This window comes from Brachycentrus maculatus, unplaced genomic scaffold (assembly GCF_059751285.1).
Source record: "Brachycentrus maculatus isolate JH-2025_06_01 unplaced genomic scaffold, ASM5975128v1 h1tg000060l, whole genome shotgun sequence".
NCBI lineage: Eukaryota > Metazoa > Arthropoda > Insecta > Trichoptera > Brachycentridae > Brachycentrus > Brachycentrus maculatus.
Genome location: NW_028280814.1, coordinates 857,501 through 875,000, shown reverse-complemented (window position 1 = coordinate 875,000; position 17,500 = coordinate 857,501). Strand labels below are relative to the sequence as shown.

At 32.9% G+C, this 17,500-nt stretch overlaps 3 protein-coding genes across 4 annotated transcripts in view; 1 reads left to right on the top strand and 2 right to left on the bottom strand.

The window, feature by feature from the left end:
* Positions 1–6,524, bottom strand: part of LOC148311653 (kinesin-like protein costa) — a 6,914-nt gene extending 390 nt beyond the window's left edge. The window contains exons 1-7 of one of the 2 annotated variants that reach the window (XM_088256333.1): positions 6,390–6,524; positions 5,971–6,295; positions 3,302–5,427; positions 2,779–2,988; positions 2,501–2,658; positions 1,885–2,167; positions 1–1,146 (exon numbers count right to left, since the gene is read on the bottom strand). The exon at positions 1–1,146 is cut by the window's left edge and continues 390 nt beyond it. In XM_088256333.1, the coding sequence (XP_088112459.1) occupies positions 1,027–1,146; positions 1,885–2,167; positions 2,501–2,658; positions 2,779–2,988; positions 3,302–5,427; positions 5,971–6,247 (3,174 nt within the window). In that variant the 5' untranslated portion in view covers positions 6,248–6,295; positions 6,390–6,524 and the 3' untranslated portion in view covers positions 1–1,026. Of the gene's footprint in view, positions 1,147–1,884; positions 2,168–2,500; positions 2,659–2,778; positions 2,989–3,301; positions 5,428–5,970; positions 6,296–6,385 lie in introns of both variants that reach the window. The other variant, XM_088256332.1, reaches the window with a different exon arrangement.
* A 577-nt stretch (positions 6,525–7,101) lies between these two features.
* LOC148311652 (magnesium transporter NIPA2-like) lies at positions 7,102–12,850 on the top strand. The gene is made up of 3 exons (XM_088256348.1): positions 7,102–7,625; positions 8,542–8,684; positions 10,783–12,850. Exons 1-3 carry the CDS (start codon positions 7,409–7,411, stop codon positions 11,476–11,478), a joined length of 1,056 nt encoding a protein of 351 aa, XP_088112474.1. The 5' UTR covers positions 7,102–7,408; the 3' UTR covers positions 11,479–12,850.
* Positions 12,851–15,176: 2,326 nt separating this feature from the next.
* Positions 15,177–17,500, bottom strand: part of LOC148311651 (PIH1 domain-containing protein 1-like) — a 4,369-nt gene continuing 2,045 nt past the window's right edge. Inside the window, exons 4-6 of the mRNA XM_088256331.1 lie at positions 16,851–17,446; positions 16,028–16,171; positions 15,177–15,596 (exon numbers count right to left, since the gene is read on the bottom strand). Coding sequence (XP_088112457.1) covers positions 15,558–15,596; positions 16,028–16,171; positions 16,851–17,446 — 779 coding nt within the window. The 3' untranslated portion in view covers positions 15,177–15,557. The remainder of the gene's footprint in view (positions 15,597–16,027; positions 16,172–16,850; positions 17,447–17,500) is intronic.

Sequence of the window (17,500 nt, the reverse complement as noted above, 5' to 3'; positions counted from 1 at the left end):
GGACGGGAAGGGTATTTTTACCTTCTACGCCAGCCTCATTTCAAAGGTAGAAAAGAAACAATACAATGTTTTAAAATTAATATTATATACCAATTTATTTGTGAAGATCTTAACTATATGTATATAATTATCAAATCCTGTTGCTAGTAGTCCACAGGCGTAAAAAATACCCGTCTGAAATGTGTTAATATATATAATAAAACTTATGACTCTACTGATTTTTTGGACAGCTTTTTGCTTTGCGATGACATTGTTAAGGTTACAATACTATTGCCAAGCTCGCCGTCACAAAAAATTAGTAAAACCAGAAATTGTGTGTTTGAAGAACATCACTCATTTTTTTTAATTAACTGACAATCTCAGTTCCACTGTTCACAACCAATTATTTTTAGGCAAAGCTGACCTTAAGTTATTCAGACATAAGCAACAAAGCTCAATGAGTTATTCCAAAGTAAACTGAATCTAAGTTTTTTTTTTCAGAATATCGCTGATTAACCAAAAATTAAGTAATATTGCGAATTTAAATGTAATCACAACAAAATCACGCAATAAAACTGACAGTGGGTTTCGTTAATCTTTAACCATCGGTTTTGGAACAACAAACAGGCGTTTTTAATAAAAATTTCAACGTCAAGGTGGTACTACAGATAAGTGTATATGTCCACAGATGTCACTACAGTTCTTTTTTTTTAATTTCATACTGCTCAAATAACAAGCGTGGATGCAACATCTTGTACATGCTCTTTTGAGACAAATTTTATATGGATGATCTAGTTAGGTACTTGAAGACTGAACGAGGTACATGTTACTACTACTATGCCTTTGTCTGCACACAATGCTGCATAGGGTCGCGGTTAGTCTTACACTTCCGTTGCCACTTTCAGAGTGACATATTAAATACCTCAGTATGAAAATAAACGATGGCCCCACTGGGAATCGAACCTGAAACCTAATGCATGGTAGCCAATTGTGCAAACCGATTCACATTCGATTGCAGAGGCAATTGGATGACACATTAAGATGAATCTACATATTTGGTTTATCTTCTTGAACAATGACAAGCTTATTCTTTTGTCTGGTTACTTTTGTAGAGGGAACATAGCTAGCTGGTTGTAGCTGTTTTAGATTCTGGCTTGGAATGGCAGTCTGAAAATAAAGAAATTATTATTATAAAAATGCAAACTAACTCATAAAAATATTATTAAAAGTAAATAAAATTGCAATACAGGAAAACATTTGTTTTTTTATATACAAACATTTCTGTAAAAAATACTCCTATTTGCACCCAATGGTGCATAGAGCACTGTCTCATAAAAATAAATTATTGACACGGTATCAATTCAATTGTCAATTTCATAAAGGTAAGGTGATAAGTTCTGCGATCCAGATTCTTGGGTATAGGAATAGAACATATTTAATGGGAAGGAGCTTAGGGTGAAGGACGTTACTGCTATATGGGAAAGAAAATGGAAGAGGATAAGTAAATAGGAAAAGGAGAATAGCAACAATGGATAGGGCATTCAGGGTTGCATACTTTTACTCATATTAATTTGTTCAAGTCCCTTGAGGAAGTCTTTTAATTAACAACTAAATAAATATTCCTTCCAGTCCCTTGTTCGATGTGGAATAATTGGTCAAACAAAAACAAAAATAAATAAATTGGTCAAGATCCGAGATTTGTCATCACGCACCTTTCTCTCCTCCCTCTTAATACATTCATGTTTGCTTTCGGACAGTCTAACAACAGATTTGATTTAATATTTTGAGTTATTTACTAACGTAACTAACATTTTGTTGAAATGTCCGACCACAAAATAAATGCTTGGAATATTAATAATATTTAATTATCTAGATTACACTTTTGAGTGAAACTACACTGTATACCTGATGATATCTCGCAAGACGTTGGATCCCATCTAGGAATCGGGCATTTCCCTCTGCAGAATGTTCCTGTTTTGTGAGTTTAATCTTAGCAGTCGTGGCAGCTATCCTCCTGTGCTGGGTGAGAACATTGTCTGCCTCAGAGTCTGTGTTACCGTATTCACAACCGGATGGAAACTCTAACGAGAGTGGAACCCGACCACATATGCTGTTTCCGTAAACACTGCTGTCACTCTCTGCTTCCCCAGTCATTTCTCGCATCAGTTGATTCATTGTATGGTAATGCCTAGAATAAAAATTTTAATAAGTATATATAAACCTGAAAGTGTGTATGTATGCATATTTATCCAGATAAAAGCTTGAAAATAAAATATCTCTTCATTTGTAACCCTTTTTCTGAAAATAGTTTTACTGGAATATCAGATTCATTATTATATTCGTTTCCTTTGTGAACAAGTTAAATAAATAATTAATGATGGAATAATGAATAAAATGCGCCGTTTGAATGATTCGGCTTTAATGATGACCAGATCATTTTGATGATTTAGTGATGAATTTCGTCCAGATAAGGTTTATCTTTTTACCTCTACCGGAGATATATCTATTCTCGAGAATATACCTGGCAGTGAGAGTAGTGGTGCGTCTGGCGTGCATAAGCCTGGCATGATGCAGAGCAGCCCATGCGTCTGCACACCTCCTCCTCCAACCTCCCGCTTCACGCTGCGCAGCCCCGGCTTGGGCCTCTAGAGAAACGCAAGTACTCCGCAGATCTATCACCTAGAACACACAATGAATACTTTATTCTGATAATTCGACAACAAACGCAGACGTGGACCCATAGACATTTTTGAGAAACAGACATTAAAAACATTTTTAACTGACAGTATTTTAACTCACCTTTTGAAAATACTTATAAAGCAAGGTTCTCATTTCATTGTCCGATAGTTTACTAAGTCTCGCCATCAACATCTCTTCTCCTCTCTCCCTCTTTTGTCCAACCGAGGTTACATCTTTGACTTGTCCTCTTCCACATATCAATTCATTCTTATATTCTATTGCTGTATCTATTGCCTCTATTGCTTCTTCACATTCCAGTATTTTCCTCTCCTATAAAAAAGATACAAGATTTTATTTGGTTGAAAAACTAAAGGCGGAGACTGACCGGAGCATTTTGTCGTAACGTAACACGTTACGATGCGAGCATTCAGGCAGTCAGTACATCGAGCCGAGCGCTCCATCCATAGTTTCGGATGCTCGGTGATGCTCGCCGCGAGCGATGTTACGACGTTATGTTACGACGAAATGCTCCGGTCAGTCTCCACCTTAAAATAAAAGTAAAAAAGGCAATTTGTAAAACTCTATGCAAGTATCCAAATAAAATGTACATTATTGCGTGTATAAATTAAAAATATAAAATTACCTCAGTATCGGACAAAGATTTATGGGTTTTCCGTTTCTGACCTAAAATACATCGTTGATCTATCAGACATTCCCTCGTTCTGCGGAGATTTCTAATTTCCCGCCGCAACATGGATTCTTTATCGTCAGAAAGTTCACATTTCTGCAAGTCGGAAGATTTCTCCTTCAGAATGTGATCCAAGTGTGTTATTCTTGCGCTCACTTGTTTCAGCGTGGGTTGTTTCTTTTCTTTATTCTTCATTTCCATATCCGGATAGGACAAATCTCTTTCATACATCTCATCCAACTTACTTTTGTCCTTGACCAACTCTAGTTCCAGGGTATTTTTACGTTTTTCATCTCGCTTTATTTGCTTTTTTACCTGCTCAATCTGTTTCCGATACGCCTTTAATTTGTTTTCGTGTTTTTTAATCTCTTTACTACTGTCGCAATCCACGCGTTTATTCGCTTCCATATCGTGGACTCTTCTCTCGTAATGATCTACGATAGATTTGCATTTGCGGACTTGTTGACTGAGTTTAGGGTTTCCATTTCCGACAATATACTTAGCTTGAGCTGTTACCAAGTCGGCTTTAGCTTTCTCGTATTCATCCTTTAAATTTGATTGCTTTTCAGTACACCTCTTAGCATTATTCTGTCTCTTGACAATTTTAGATAAATCCTGAATCAGTTGTTCTTTAGCGAGACATAAACTTAACAGTTCTTTTAATTGACTTTCTCCATCACCTATTTCTTTAGATATCTTCGCTACTAAGCTTTGCTTGAGAGTATACTTTTGCAAAAGAGTTTTATATTTCTTGCAACTTTCTGTAGGTAATGGAGAATCTATCATCTTCAGAAGTTCTCTTTGAACTAATTTCGGCTCCGGATCGGCGTAGGTTTTGTGAGATTCCAAAATGATTTTTTGAGATTCGGGAGAAATAGCTTTGGCCGCAGCCCGCCTTAGTAGTTCTAATTCGCTACCCGTAAGACTTTCTCCCGGTTGTATCGTTTTTCTCCTCCCGACTTGTGCCGAGCTCTCGGATAAGCATGTATCGGAGTTGAGATTCTCATCCGACTCCCCGCAGTGGAGATACTCTTCGCACCTGTCTGCGGCCAACTCGTCGGTTTTCTCTCTGAACAGCTCCATGTACTTGCACAACTTGTCACTGAACAGGAAGTCATCGTGTTGCACACTAGTGTCAGTGTCGGAATCTCCATCAAAATCACTCAATTCACTGGGCTCCGTATCTTCGGCAATACGCGGTAAAGGCTGTTTGTTGGCTCCCACATTCTCATGCTCTACATCTACCTCCGATCCCACCATACCCAAAGTCGGGGTCAAACATTCGTCGCATTCCGCTTTTAGAAATAACCACTCGTTAATTTGAGCCGCTTCAGTCTCTCCGACCATATTAGACTGTACAAGTTGTTGAAAGAGTCCTTCCGCATTGGATACAAGTTTGATCCACTGCTGCGCCGCAAATTGGAGTCCCAACAGCTGTTCCGGAGTTCTGCTTAAATTCTTTTCCGGTACAATGGGTGTATTATTATCCGCAAACCCATTCACGGTCACAAAATTAAGTACACCCCGACAACACCAGCATAATTCTAAGTTCTTAACGGACTCTTCGGAGTATCTCAAATCTGAATTTAAGCAGCAAATAATCCACGTAAATGCTCGACCACCGAATGAGTCTCTCAGCATGGCGGTTAATAAGGACTGTTCATAGTTGACAGATTTTTCTTCCGCAGGTTGAAGAAGGTTTTTGATAATGTCTTCTAAGGAATGGAGACTGGGCTCGGGGTAGGCGGAGAGTTCGCAGAAACTGGCAGTGGACAGTCTGTGGTGTAGGATCCCTCCGGCACCGATCCACTTTTGTTCTATACTGACGGTGAATACAGTGTGGCACGGCTCGGAGCATTCGTTCAAGGAACCTTTGTTCAAATATTGGAAGGCCTCAGCCACACTGCTGCAGCGGACCAATCCGCAACCCAGCAGGTCGACCACACTCCCATTCACGACCCTCATCCAGGTGAGGTGTATAATGTAGCTCCGCTCGGATGCCTGGTGCAGTCTCTGGAACAGGTCTTGGATAAAACGCGGAATGATGCCCCGGTCTTGGTCCCCGTATATTGAGTCCGCGCCTATAATATATTAAAAAATAACATAATTCTTTGACTCACTTAGAAAAATAAGGTTAGACTAGTTGTCCTTCCTGCCAAATTATACTTTAATCTTCTTTTTTAAGAAAACACCCGCAGAGCTCTATTTTAGGGGTTATCTACAGTGAGGAGAATAGGGGTAGGAAGGGCAATGTAAAACAGACATTAATGTGAAAAATCTCTAGACGCCTTTACTAAGAATGCATAAAAATTATATGACTTTTTTTTGTTTGAACGTTAAATGTAAAAAATATAAATTAATGTGAAAAATCTCTATGTGCTTTCACTAAGAATGCATATAAATTATATGGTGTATTTTTTTTTTAAATGTTAAATGTAAAAAATATAAATTAATGTGAAAAATCTCTGAGTGCTTTCACTAAGAATGCATAAAAATTATATGGTGTTTTTTTTTTTTAAATGTTAAATGTAAAAAATATAAATTAATGTGAAAAATCTCTAGGTGCCTTCACTAATGCATAAAAATTATTTGATGTATTTAAAAAATATGTTAAATATAAATACCTGGTCCCAATAATGTGTATGTCTTCCCAGTTTTAGATTGTCCAAACATAACGATAGAAGTATCGCAACCATCGAGGAAACAATTCAGTTGCGTGGAGACAATGGAGGAATAAAGGTAAGCCTGAGTGCTCTCTATTGGTAACGCATTATCCACACGGAAAACCTGACCACTGCCGGTCATCACCGACTGAGAAATGGGATCAGTCACAAGCCACGGAGTGGAGTCTGGAATGTCGGGAGGTCGCAAGCGAACCGCCACTTGTATTGGTACTTCCATCCTGACAAATTACTTGTCAACCTGATTTATTCTAGAAATGTTCATTTCCTGAAAAAGAAAAATAAAACTTAAAACCTAGAATCAATTTTTCATGGTTATTGTTTTTGGACAATGATGAAAATAATATAAGATCCATACACACAGCAATTTGGGGTTTTCAAAACTCAATAAGACCACAAAAAATGTATTCCATTTCATTAACTTTAATTAAAATTCCTAAAATTTAACAAAAGTACAACATTCCCCACGATCGCGGCGTAAACGTCAAAAAAGCCATAGATTTTTTCAAACATAGAATGAAAATTTATCCAAAAAAATTACATATAAAAATATATGTGTGTGTGTATTTATAGCTACCTACGAATAAAACAGATGCCGTTCATTTGTTAACAATGTTCCTTAGAGGATCACAATAAACGTGTTATTCAATATGAAAACCACATGCTAAAACATTTTTTTTCTTATTTATTAGTTTTACTTTAAATGTATTTTTGCAAAAAATATATTATTTGTTCAGAAATGAAACAAATATGATAATTCTAATGAAAAAAATACATTTCTCACCTTTCAAAAAAAAAATTACCCGCATCAAATAATCGTTTCAGAATTTTTTTAGTATAATTAGTTACTATTTTATGCCATTATAAAAATAAGTATCGAATTGTGGTAGAATGGGATTGACTCCAGAAACTCTGACTCAAGAGTCAAAAGAGTAACCACGGGACCACAACCCGACACCTATCTTTTATATCTTCGTTTTCTATACATCTTTTTGTGATGACTGGAAATAACAATATTCTTCGACTTCGCAATGTATTTTGAAACATCGCCCATAGCTATTATCGAGTCACATAATGAAGTAAACCCAAAATAGTCAACTTGAATGCATGAACGCTACTCAAATGTCAATATCGTATGTCAGATGTCATATTTCCGACTAGTATATAATATATAATATTTGATTCCGACGTTTATTTTGATTGAAGAATAAGTCGGTATCAGTTAACAGAAGTTGTGATTCATCTTTCAAAGAATAGTGTGTGAGAAAGAGAAGATAATATTATGACCAGTTAAAAATAAAATGTGTGAATACAACCCTATTTCAAAATTCAGTAGTGAATAATTTTCACATAATCTTACCTAAAATCCCACGATTTAGAAATGGATTCATTAACAAACGAGGATATATCCAAATATGACCAAACATCATTTGCGATAGGTCTTACTCTCGCTATTCTGTCTAGCATTTTTATAGGGTCTAGTTTTATCATTAAAAAGAGTGCTTTAAAACGATTAGGAAGTCACGGATATGTGAGAGCTGGCACGGTTGGATTAAGATATCTAAAAGACTGGCTCTGGTGGCTCGGCTTAATCACGAGTAAGGTTATTTTTATTTTACTTTTATTTAACACTAAAATTGTTATAAAAATATATCTATTACTTCATAGTTATAAATAGTAGTTGATAAGGTGTGATGTCAATTTCAGGTTGAGGAAGACCATAAAAATTATCATTTCATTCAAACCCTTATCCGCACCCTATGGTGCATAGGGCACTGCTTCATATAAACGCAGTGTTATCTTGGCCCTTAACACATGAAGGAAAGGTGATCAGCCCTCCGCTTCAGGTACCAGTCCAGGGTTATATTGAATAAATATTACAGTGAAAAAAATCACTAATATTTATTTGACCCCCCCTGGGAATCGAACCTGGGTATGGTAGCCGAGCGTGCTGACCATTACACTACAGAGGCGGACAATAAATTAATAAAAATTATACTAAACCCCAATTTTCCTCAAAATTTATTAGATATCTACCACCATAAACTTTGTCCTGAGACCTTGTCTAGACAATTGAACTTATCCAATTAAAAAATTTCCTTTTATAATATAATTGTTCACAAATAGGAAATATACCCCAATTTTTTTTTACAATTATGGGATTTCAGAATAAAACAAATTCAATATTGGGATGCTCCAGGTCTAATCTGACAACTGAGCATGATATATTTTTTATGTCTCATTTCTAGTTAATTTTTAATAAATAAAAGCTTCTTAAATAATATCGTAAGAGCATTTATAAAAAAAAATGGAGAACATAAATTACCAATATTTTTCTTTAATACAATATCAAAATAAATTTATGAATGACATTGTAATGGTTAGTGTGTTAGAGTGACAAGAACTATAGTAATTATTAAAATTTTATTAGCACTATAATTTCACAATTGGTATGAGATATATGGCAATAAAATTTAAGAATTAAAAAATTGAAGATATTTTAATTGATTACAGTGGGCGCTGGGGAGGCTTTGAACTTCATAGCATATGCATTTGCGCCAGCATCTCTCGTAACTCCATTGGGTGCATTAAGTGTTCTTGTAGCAGCTGTCCTATCTTCTAAGTTCCTTAAGGAAAGGCTCAACTTCATTGGAAAAGTGAGTTATGCAAAAAAAAATCTAATGCTTGCTACATTCCTACTTTTAATAACTGTAAGCCTTTTTACTTTTGACATACGTAGTTTATATATGTTAAAGCAATTTGAAATTATTACTTGTAAATTCAGAAATAAATCTTATGGACTAAAAAAAACCTTGCATCAAATGAGTTTTAACTATATATATAGAACTTCCAAGAATTTGAGTAGTGTGGTTGTCAATAATGGGTAGAATTGGTGAATGTTACACGTGTGTAAAGTGATCACTTAAACCAGCCTATGACGGTCGTAAGCCCCGTAAATGCCCAGACTTCCATATTCTTCTTCATCTTTGATGAGATGTCAAAAAATAATATGAAAATAACTCCTGTAATTGGAGATAATCCAGATTTTGTGAACAAGTATTTGGACACACTCAAAATGTTGTAAATAAATTATCTGGTCAAATTATAAGCTTAATAATAAAAATGAAAATGGTATTTTCTGGCGTTTCTCATGTGTGTGATTATAATCCAGGATTCGGATCTCACATACTAATATAAGAGTTTCTGCTTAATAAAAAGCTTCTTTACATCTCACCAATAGATGTCTCTAGTGAAGTTCTAGTGATTCATGAACAAGGTTTCTAAATTGGTTCATATATATATAGAACTTCCAAGAATTTGAGTAGTGTGGTTGTCAATAATGGGTAGAATTGGTGAATGTTACACGTGTGTAAAGTGATCACTTAAACCAGCCTATGACGGTCGTAAGCCCCGTAAATGCCCAGACTTCCATATTCTTCTTCATCTTTGATGAGATGTCAAAAAATAATATGAAAATAACTCCTGTAATTGGAGATAATCCAGATTTTGTGAACAAGTATTTGGACACACTCAAAATGTTGTAAATAAATTATCTGGTCAAATTATAAGCTTAATAATAAAAATGAAAATGGTATTTTCTGGCGTTTCTCATGTGTGTGATTATAATCCAGGATTCGGATCTCACATACTAATATAAGAGTTTCTGCTTAATAAAAAGCTTCTTTACATCTCACCAATAGATGTCTCTAGTGAAGTTCTAGTGATTCATGAACAAGGTTTCTAAATTGGTTCATATATATAGAACTTCCAAGAATTTGAGTAGTGTGGTTGTCAATAATGGGTAGAATTGGTGAATGTTACACGTGTGTAAAGTGATCACTTAAACCAGCCTATGACGGTCGTCAGCCCCGTAAATGCCCAGACTTCCATATTCTTCTTCATCTTTGATGAGATGTCAAAAAATAATATGAGTTTTAACTCCATACATCCGACACCTGAATGCAGAAATATTGCAAATCATTTACAAGTCTATCTCAATTTTTACTAATGTATTGTGTTATTTATGCTACTGATTTTGTTATGCAAACAGTTCTGAACTTAATTATTAGATATTCAAACATTATGATTACAAATATTCCAAAGAACGTAAGTATTACTTTCATAGAGAAAACTCACTTTGAAAGCCTCTCTGAAATTGCCTCTCTCGATAATTCTGCTTTCAGGTGAAGATATATTTTTAAATGACGATATATATTTTTGAGTTTTGACAGAGATTATTACAATAAAAAAACCCGTTTGGTTTGGGGTATATATTCTTTAAATATTCAGTTGGACCAATAAAGGCACTTGGCAGCAAACATCAACTTTTATATCACTGCTAAAATTTAGCATACTTGTATATTAAGATAGAGATATAATGAGCCTTGCAACTATGAGCTATCCCTCAAAATGAGATCCGGGTCTTCAGAGCCGCACAATACTCCTTTGAGGGGAAATGCAGATGATGTGCTACCAAATATGAAGACTAATAAAATATTCAGAGCATTTTAGGCAAAAAATATCTTGCTCCGTTGAGGTTTTTCTCATCCTTTTATTATTCAAATTGGAATTTATTGAATATTTTACTTGTATTCTATGTTTATTAATATCTTAATTATTCAATACGATTCTGATTTATTTTGTTGTCTTGTAAGTTTATTTCCATCCTAACAAATAACTGAAGCTAGTTCTGTTTTTTGCAATGTTTTAATAATAAAGCAAGATTTTTTAATATTAAAAAAACTTTTTTTGCAGCTGGGATGTTTCCTGTGTATTGTCGGATCAACAGTCATCGTTATTCATTCTCCGAAATCAGAAGAGATTTACTCCTTAGAAGAGTTAGAAATAAAACTTCAAGAACCATTATTTTTAATCTACTTTTTGATAATTTTAATTGTATCATTTTCTATTCAGTTTTATTTCGGGCCCAAGTACGGAAGACATAATATCTTGGTTTATTTATTACTATGCTCCGCAGTTGGCAGCTTGAGTGTAGTATTTTGTAAGGGAATAGGTATATCGTTAAAGGAAACATTCACAAGCGATAATAACCAACTTAATAATCGAGTTTTATGGGTACTCTTACTGGCAACTGTATTATGCATAATGATACAAATGAACTATTTAAATAAATCTTTATATATTTTTAACACTAGCTTGGTGACTCCGGTGTATTATGTCATGTTTACATCTCTAGTTCTTGTCGCTTCCTCTATTCTTTTTAAAGAATGGGAGCACATGTCCTTGGTTGATGTACTAGGAAATGGCTGTGGATTTCTTACAGTTATCATAGGCATAATACTGTTAAATGCATTTAAGGATCTGGAAATAAAATTAAAAGATGTTTATTTAACATCAAGAAGAGAAGCGACTACCCCAGAAAATGGTGGAGATATGGAAACCGAACATAGAACAGAAATATCTTATGGGAGTACTCGAGCGAGATCTTAAATCTATTGGTTTTTTTTAATTCTTGCCATATAAAAATTAATAAATGTAATTTAATATTAATAATTATTTTATTAGATAAATATAAATTATTAATTAAAAAAAATAATAAAATGCATAAAATTATCTTGGTACAAATAGAAAGTGTGCTGATTAAATGCAAATTAAATTTGACCATTCCAACATACGTAATATATCCCAACATGAGTGCACTAAGTAATAGACTTTAAATGTATTATCGGGGTTGTGCATAGGTTTACGTATTTTTAACACATGACTATTTTTCTCTAATTGATTGATAAGATTTATTGTTATCTATTTATATGACACTTTTTTTCAATTTCCTATTAATTTTAGCCCCACCAGTAAACAGCTAATTACTGATATTAATATATATATATAAAGTAGAGTGGTAATAAGATCATTTACAAAAGTGTCATACAGATTCCTTGTTTGAATGCAAAGCATTAAATTATCTTTACAATGTAAAAATATTAAGTGTAGGAATTTACTTATGAATGTATAAGCATATCATACAGAACAGTTGAGGCGCTGTTTAGAGCTGCCCAAGACAGGGACAAATAATCTCAAGTGACAGTCAATGTTGGGGGGATCTGATCTGGATCTATAGCACATTAAAAAGAAGAAGATAAGCATACGATCTGTGTACATTTGAAATGTCCAAAATATCTGGAAATGAAATAATATTTTTTGTGATTTGTAGTAACGTAGCAGTTTGTTCGCAATAATAATTGTATTCAATTAAAATTATTATGTTTCTTGACTATTATGTCCATCAAAAAGCCTTGATATGCATTAACGTTAAACGGTAAATAAACTTTTTTATACCAGCTATAAAAAAGTAATGAATTTTATATCTAAACTCAGAATGAAGAGTCATTAGAATAATATTTTCCTGACATGTATATTTATTATGTAAAGAGTTAAAATGTGGCACTAGTTAAAATATATTTTTTTTTATCCTAGTATAATGATAAAAAAAAACTATGGTATGAAAAGAAACATGTGAAGAAAATCTGTTGTTGATTTATCATACAAAGTTCTAAATTACATGAAGTTCATGCTATATTAACTAGTATTCAAACATCACTCCCATTTTTTTTATTACTGCGTAGTTCCTATAATAATTTTGTCATAGTATGTATTTTGTGTTTGCATTCATAATTTTAGTATATATTTACTTTTTTATTGCTTTACATAATTGATACTTGTATAAATTCATAAATTATTATCCGATACGTATTATTTCTCCCAAAGACTGATTTTTTTAAATAAAAAATAATTAAAGAAATTTTAAAAAATATATATTAAAAAGAACTTGCTGTGACATCTCGGCTGTCCAAACTTAAAACACAGTAAGGGACATTTTTTTTGTAGTATGTTTTTTTTGCATTTTTGGACTAAGTAGAATCTACTTAAGTCCAAAATGCAAAAAAAAACGTACTACAAAAAAAATGTCCCTTACTGTGTTTTGAATTTGGACAGCCGATCTATGAACCTGTGTGTAGTTTCCCAATTTATTTTTTTTATAAATACATAATTAGTATTTAAATAATTCAGTAGTTTTCATCAGTAATTATGAATTACTGTAATGAAAACTTGAATACATAATTGAAATTTTAATAACATACCTACATATGTCTCTGTTTTGGAATTCAGATGGTTAAAGATTGCTAATCCCAATCTCAGGTTGCATCACAATATTAACACGTTGACTGCCATGGCAATTTTCAGAATACTGGTCTAAAAAGCCAATATTTAATCATATTATATTATTAAAAACTCTAATCATAGTACACTTGGGTCTCTTTTTATGCGAAAGATACGTCCCACGGGAAGTCGCATAAAAAAATTCACACAAAAAAAGAGTTGAACTACATACAAAACTGGGGGATAGGTTCCATTATTTTTAAAAACCGCATACTTCAAATCAATATGATAAATTGTACCAAATATTGCATAAAAAAAGTTTATAAAAAAATCATAAAAATAAAAGCAGAACAGTTTTTACCTTGATTAAATATCCACATATGGGAAATCATTTTTGAGATACATCTTCGATTTAAATTACAAGTGCTTTTTTCTGTTTTTTCCAGTAGTGTCTTTTGAATACAATGTGAGATTTGAGCTCAACTTTGTGCCAGTGACACAATCACACTTTAACCACCCTACCTTTTGGTTATTTTCAGGCATATTTTTAATAAACAAGCAAAAAAATTATGTTTGTCGTCACAAAATATTGTCAGGTACAAAACCTGACAAAAATTTGTCAGAGTATCCGGTACGCATTAAATATTTTTGGAACAGATATCTTTTTTCGTGCGCGTAGGTCATACGGGTTAGCGCGGAATGGTGAAGAAAAACCGCGCGTATCACGTACGTTTGTATGTGTAGGGCAATTAACGGTTGTAACCCGCACTAGTCTAAATTATAGATTTTTTTATGCGAATTCGCAAAAAAAAAAGACTTCCAACTACATAAAAATATAAGGAATAGGTTCCATTATATTTGAAAATCGCATAAAAAAGATCCGCACAAAAACAGACCCAAGTGTACATAATTACATTTTCTGTTCATTTATTAATAAATTTTCTGTTCATCGAAGCCAGCATTGATTTTTTGTTCTCTTCCCAGAAGCCATCTTTCGATATTAGCACTGATATACTGCAAATTTTATCGTATCTGCACGAATATTGCAAGTAAACACAGTAAGAGATATCTCGTAGTCGGCGTCCTAGCAAAGAACGCAATCTACGATTTATCTCGTAGTTGGCAGTCAACGTGTTAATTAATATTTGGTTAATCTATAATATGTATTGTGATTTTTATTTGCATATCTTTTTTTAAATAAATATTTGTATTCTGATATACACACAAATATTTCAATCCAATAATATTTTCAGGTAAGCCTAAGCGGCTATTTTTTTTAAATATAAATCAAGTTGTCACCAAGTAGGGAGTTGAACCTAGACCCTCTGGGTCAATGCTTGCGACACTAATCAAAGGACCAGAACCTTACTCCTTGATAGTTTAGTTCACAAGAAGTCACTTATCAAGATCTCAATTTTTATTTTCAGCTATCCTCATTAACTTTGTTTGTTTGTATTCATTATTCTCTGTTCGCCTCTGTAGTATAATGTTCAGCACGCTCGGCTGCCGTACTGGAGGTCCCGGGTTCGATCCCCTGGGGGTCAAATAAATAGTAAAGTGATTTTTTTTCACTCTAATATTTATTCAATATAATCCTGGGCTGGTACCTGAAGCGGAGGGCTGATCACCTTTCCTTCATGTGTTAATGATCGAGATAACACTGAGTCAATACGATGTAGTGCCCTATGCACCATTGGGTGCAGATAAGGGTTAGAAGGAGAAGAAATTCTCTGTTTTAGTTGTGTAAATACTTAATGTACTTATTTATTATTTACTACTACTACTACTAAATTAATATCAAAAGTTTAAACAAAACAAAAAGTATTATAATATGACTTACAGTTGTGTGAAATCTAGTATAAAAAGTTGACAAATAAATCCAATAGGTATTATGAATACATTTTATAACTGAGTTTGCAATAAACCAAATGAAAAAACCTCTGATTTTATTTTACTTGCATTTATAATTCTTCTTTCCTCAACTTTATTCACAATGTAAACCAAAGGCAATTTCTGTTAAAATAATTTAATTTTTTAATAAAATATTAATTTATTGGTTTGTATTATATTGACTAAAAACCCTTAGTAACATTTTTTTCAAGTTCTAGGAATCGTCACAATGCTTATATGCATATATTATTTTAAACTTTATAAATCAAAAAACCTTTTTTTTACCAGTACATATTTACCATACATCCCTGAGAAAAGGTTTCATCACTGATTTAAAATGTGATCATTGTAATTTTTGTTATTAAATCTATAGTGCATAAACATTTATGTCAATTTGAGATTAATTTCATTAATTGATTCGGCAGTCACTTTGTAGTAATGACTATCCATTTTTAAAAAAATGTTAGGGAAAAAATATTTATGTCATAAAATAAAAAACTCATTTTTTTAAAGACATAATTTTATGCTCCATTGCAAGCTTCCATTTTTACTGTTAATATCTGAAAAAAAACATAAGGTAAGTAAGATGAATAATTGTTAAAAAGTATTGTAAAGATAAAAGGCCATTTTAAATATTCTCTCTTGAAGCATACAAGGTGCTGGACACAAATATATCAGAGAAACATTTCTTATACTACTTTATACACTTATATAATAAAGTAAAAAGAAGTATTTCTAAAAACATTTATATTTTTTAAAAACTCTTATTCAAAATTGCTGTCTAATGTGATAGTATAAAAGTTAGAATGAATGTATTGTATTCCAATCTTTTTATTTTGTAAATAAGGACCAATTGACACAGTTTTTTTGTTTACTATTTTTGCGTCAGCACCTTGAATTCGAAAAAGATTTAGCATTTTCGTATAAAATCATTAATTTTGACTAAAATCAAAGAATTTTTAAAAATCAGTAAAAATAAAATATACTTTACTCCTGTATTCTGATTCAAAACAGCAGTGATAGATTTTTGTTTAATTGTGTACGGAACAAAGATGTCTGTAATTTGATTTGTTTTAGGAACTTCTACAATAATTCTATCTTCTCCCACATCTACAAGTACATCATTCGAACATAACTGGAAAAATAAGATCACATATTTAACACCACATTCCTGCAAAATAATAAAATAATCATTTGGGGTAAGTTTTAATACATCAATTATCCAAGCGAGCCGATGTTGACTTATATTGAATGACTCGCCTTTGATTCTATACAAAGCAATTTTACTTGAAAGTGCCAAATAATATCTTGGCATTTTGTTTAAGGGACTAATTTTCATATAAAATTGAGAAAAAGCAAGTTTGTTTATTTTTCAAGGGGACAATCTCACACACAATGAAGTAATTTGCCAAAAAATATGTCACATCCGCGAGGGAGAGTTGCAGTAACGGAATGTGGTATGCGATACTTTCAACACGGTAAGTAAGTCATTAAGTGATCATTGCACTGCTATCCCTTCACGGAAGTAAACAGTATAGGTCGTTAGACAATCATGCAATGATACACCGCACTCACACAATGGAAATAGCTTTAAATCTGGGTATAATCTTAGTTGCTAATACAAAGATAAATAAGATAAGATAAATTAACTTTTAAATGAAGATATTAATTTAATAAAATAAAATTATTAGTACAGTGAGTTACATATATGTTACATAAGTGATGAGATGTGTTTGGACTTGGGCACCAAAACTATCTTCAATGAGATCACAAATGGAAGTAAATTTCAACACGAAAAAAAATCAAATGCATACCCTTCTATCTATGTTGAATTCTCCAATGAGAAATGCTATGTTTCCTTTTTCGAGTTCCCTTCTTAACGTATATTTAACTTCGGTACTTTTCTTCTTTTCTATTTGAGGAGCGCTATTTTGAGAAGCTTCTTCATTCACTGTCCTAATTTCTTCAATCAGAGGAGTATAGGTTTTATCTATTACTTTTTCTACATCTCTATTCTGTATTCTATGTGCCTGTAAAGTGCCCATAGATTTTTTATTTTTCAAAATGTTGTATTTCTCCATTTCTAGTTCAAATTGATACTTATCTTGCAACCCTTCAAAAATAACTGTCAGGAAAAATTTGTGGAAAACTTTACTTTTTTGAACCTTTTGAAAGAATCCCGAATTAATAGCGACATCATACACAGTCGATGGTTGCCCAGAATTATCACCTTCCGTGTGTGCATCGCCTAAGCTCATAGGAACTCGGTAACAAGAAGGTTCATCTGAACTTAGTATTTTTATCAGATCTTCTTCTGTAATGTCATCCGGAGGTGGAATTTTATCTGTTTGGCAGATGTTAATAAACACCTTTTTATTGTCATTTTTAATCCAGGTTTTCACACAGAATCCTGTCAAACGACGAAAATATTAAAATAGATGAAAATAAGTGGTGTATTATTGAT